Source organism: Chelonoidis abingdonii, chromosome 3 (genome assembly GCF_003597395.2).
Source record: "Chelonoidis abingdonii isolate Lonesome George chromosome 3, CheloAbing_2.0, whole genome shotgun sequence".
NCBI classification, from domain to species: domain Eukaryota; kingdom Metazoa; phylum Chordata; order Testudines; family Testudinidae; genus Chelonoidis; species Chelonoidis abingdonii.
In genome coordinates, this window is record NC_133771.1 from 144,861,964 (window position 1) to 144,865,819 (window position 3,856).

Genomic DNA, 3,856 nt, shown 5'->3' on the forward strand with positions numbered 1-3,856 from the left:
ATGGTCCATAGGTTTTTTACAAACTACTTGATATAAGAGTTCATGCATGACAAGGAGCTCTATCAAACCAAGTAAATTACTGTTTTGTTCAGTGAACAACTTATCTGACAAGCCCCCAAAAGCCAAATTATTCTTTGCAAAGAAGAGGGCAATTGAGATCAGATGCTGAAATACATTCCTCCAATGCTGGGTTTCTACATTAATAATGCACTGGTTTTCTGTGTCTATAGATTTACTCAGCTTTAGCCTGGACTCATCCTCCATCTATTTGGAGTAGGCCATAAAATGGTTGGATGACTTTCCATGTTGCTTCAGAGCATCAGCTAAATTATGCCAGTAATTGTACCTGGAATGCACAAGCAACAATTTGGCATTCTTGTCAAATATTTAGCAACAAAACTAGAACTCTTTGTCAGTTCATTTTGAGTAAACTAGCTAACGCTGATTCAGATTCTCAGCATTCTCGAGCACTCTTTTGCAATGTGACTTTGAAAAGTATTGTTTCTGCTTATTTACTCGAAACATAATATCCTTGATTTTTCCTGGCCTATTCAAAATTGTACAATCAATATCTGCAGAGTTTGGGATCGCCAGCCATAAAGCAGGATCTGATGCATCAATCTGTGGTGTGCAAATTTTCTCATTGCTCTTTCTGTCATGTGACTGATTATTCTTTATCATTTCTCTTCTTTTCATGTAAACCAAGTTTTTCTTTTTCACTACTCTCTTTTTCATGTGAGCCACATTCTTCTTTATCATCACTCTCTGTTTATGCCACGAGGAACACTGGGCAATTCTACATCACTTTCCTCACATTTCCATTCCTCGTATTCAGGTAAATCTGCTAATTCCTTAGCAATAGGATTTCCATCCTTTACACTTCACTCCTAAATTTATTCTGCAGTGGGATGATCGCTACTGCCTAAAGCCAGGTCTGTGTTGTTCTGTTTGAAATATTTTCCCATCAAATTTGCCCCTTGCTGCAAACTAGATTGCAATTGAGATTTTTGCTTCCTAAACTGAGCTCCTGAAGGCTTCTTTGGGGACCATCTTTTAATTTTTATGGGGGAAAACAGATGGTATTAAGGAGATCAAAAGTCTATGTTCCACAGTCTTAGAACATCATTAAACATGGCAAAAGAAGTAACAGTATTTCTTTTGTATTGTTGCGTAGATAGGGATTCGACAAACATCTCATTAAATATGTCCTTTATTGGTTGCCACTTACATTCCTCAAGTCTTAAAATACAAAAACACTTTCACAATTCCATAATAGAACATGGTTCACAGTATTGCAGCTGGGTTTTCATTTAGTTCTTACATCTCACTGAATGACTGGCGACGCCCCAGGCCTTATATATCAGCGAGGGCTTGGCTGACAGCATTCTAGGAGCTTCAAGGAAAATGTAGTTCTCAAAGTATGGAAGGTTCCATGAGATTCTACAAAGGTCCAGAACAGTCTAGGAGGTTAGTGAAAAATGAATCCACATTTTACTGACCTCAACATTTTACTTCAAACATTCTATTTTCCCTTTTGTACCTAACTACACAAATAGCACCCCAGGTGATTGCCTGGGTCATCTGGCCCTACTTTTAGGTGCCTAAATATGGACTTTGCCTCATTTCACACATCCATTTTTTCAGGATCTTAGCCATTGTGCCTGCAGCCACTGCCTGCTACCACCCAAAGTACAATTCTGGTTCAATAGTTCCAACAACAAAAACACTTAATTGGCTGGAACTATCTATATATAACAATTTAAATGGAAAATGCAAAGATTTTCTTAAGATGGAAAATTTTTAATGCAATCTTGCACTGATTTGCATCCACTTCACTGCAGCTGCATCTCTGTTGTGATAGTGGAACCTATCTGCTGACAGAGTCTGCTTTTAGGAGAGAGAGTGTGTCATAGCTGTCAGTCTATTAACAACTAACATCCTTTCTGGAATTATGGGAAGGCTTTATTGCCTTTGGCCAGAGTCATGCTGAGATGTTGAGACAGTGTGATGCATTTGTAGTCCTTGTTTGGACTAATTTGGGGAATTACGGCTTCTGTTGATCATTATACAATATAGCATGACGTTCCGAGATATAAATATTTTCCAGGCAAGTCAATCTTTATATATTAAAATTGAAACTGAATTTTGAAGCATGAGGCCTTCAGGGAGCTTGTGAAAACTATGCAGAAAAATCTGATGCTTGTGGACTCAGGCTTTTGAAAATCTTTTATGGCTGTATTGTGCAATAGGAGTGACCTATGACTAGTATCCAGGGCTGCCCTAAATAGAATAAATGACAATAGTCCAATCTGAATATGAAGGAGCAATAATTAAAATTAGTAATAATAAAAATCAGGAAAGCAGATGAATAGAAAAATGTCTGTGAAGTAGGTCACAGCAATGAGGAAGAGGATATACAAATAAAAGGCAGGAGAAAGGAGTAGATCATCACAAATGTAATAGAATCTTTCTGAGATTTGCGTGCCAACAAACACACCTGAGTCTTCCACGTTCAATAGCTGAAAACATCTCCCATCTTTTAGTTTGATACAAAGGCAGGACAGCAGAGGCCCTGATAAGATACCAGAAGCCTGGCACTTCAGTGAGGCATTTTCTTCTGGAACAATTTCTCCTGAAGCTTCAGAAGCTGAGCAAGCATTAGTGACCAAAGGCAAGGACCATGTTTCCTGTAATTATTATTGTTTTGATCATTTTAGGAATTGAGTTCATTACAGGGATTATAGCAAACGGATTGATGATTATTGTGAATTTCAGTGAATGGATCAGAAACAGAGAACTGACCTGTTGTGACATTATTCTGACTAACCTGAGCATCTCCAGATTTTTCCTACAGTGCACAATAATCATTAACAATATCTTATTTCAACTACCTGAAGGCATTGATGAATGGTGTGCTATGTTGAGACCATCGACTGCTTTCTGGATGTTTCTAAATACTCTTAATCTATGGTTTGCCACCCTGCTCAGTGTCTTCTACTGCGTGAAGATCGCCAACTTCAGCCAACCTCTCTTCCTCTGGTTGAAGCAGAGAATATCAGGGCTAGTGCCACAGCTACTCATGGGATCCTTTCTGGTCTCCTTGGTCACCTGTTTCCCTTCAATCAATGCCATAGAAAGTAAGTACATAGACCATTCAATGAATAATCTATCAGGAAACACCACCCAGGAATGTCAACATAAATTTGATTTATCTTCTGGCTTCTTTATTTTGTCCATGCTTGGATATTGCACTCCCTTCATTATATTTATTATTTCCTCCATGCTGTTAATCACTTCACTGTGGAAACACAGCAAGAGGATGGAAAAAACCACAAGCAGCTCCAGGGACACCATTACTGAAGCTCATGTCAGAGCAATTAAAGGACTGATCACTTTCATTTTCTTCTACATTTCTTATTTTGTGGCACTGCTAATGTTTTTGTTACAATTATCTACCATCAGCTCCTACTATTTATGGTCAGTGATAATGAGTGCTTATCCTTCTGGGCACTCTATTATTTTAATTTTGGATAATCTCAAACTGAAGAGGGTAGCAGTGAGGGCTTTGCACTATGCTGGTTGCAGGCTGAGAGATGCTGTTTCATAAAACTGCTCATGATGAAACTCCACAAAGACATCCCCTTCTCCTCTCTATGTATCTATCAAATATTTTCCCCTACTTCAGCATCCACTAAGATTACAAGATTTTTATGAAGAGCTTTGCTTCTTGTGGATAGTGGTAAAGGACCATGTTAAACTTAGGGTGGCTGATTCTTTTTTCTTAAATGTTTGTGAATGAATAACTCTTGGAGGTCAAGGGCAAACTCCTCTTGATTGTGAGCTAGATTTCCTGAGA

General features: G+C 38.3%; 1 protein-coding gene across 1 annotated transcript; it reads left to right on the forward strand.

Moving 5' to 3' along the window:
• Positions 1 to 2,680: 2,680 nt before the first annotated feature.
• Positions 2,681 to 3,607, forward strand: LOC116832760 (taste receptor type 2 member 8-like). Its single transcript, XM_075063446.1, has one exon. It carries the CDS (start codon positions 2,681 to 2,683, stop codon positions 3,605 to 3,607), a length of 927 nt encoding a protein of 308 aa, XP_074919547.1.
• The last annotated feature ends 249 nt before the right edge of the window (positions 3,608 to 3,856 follow it).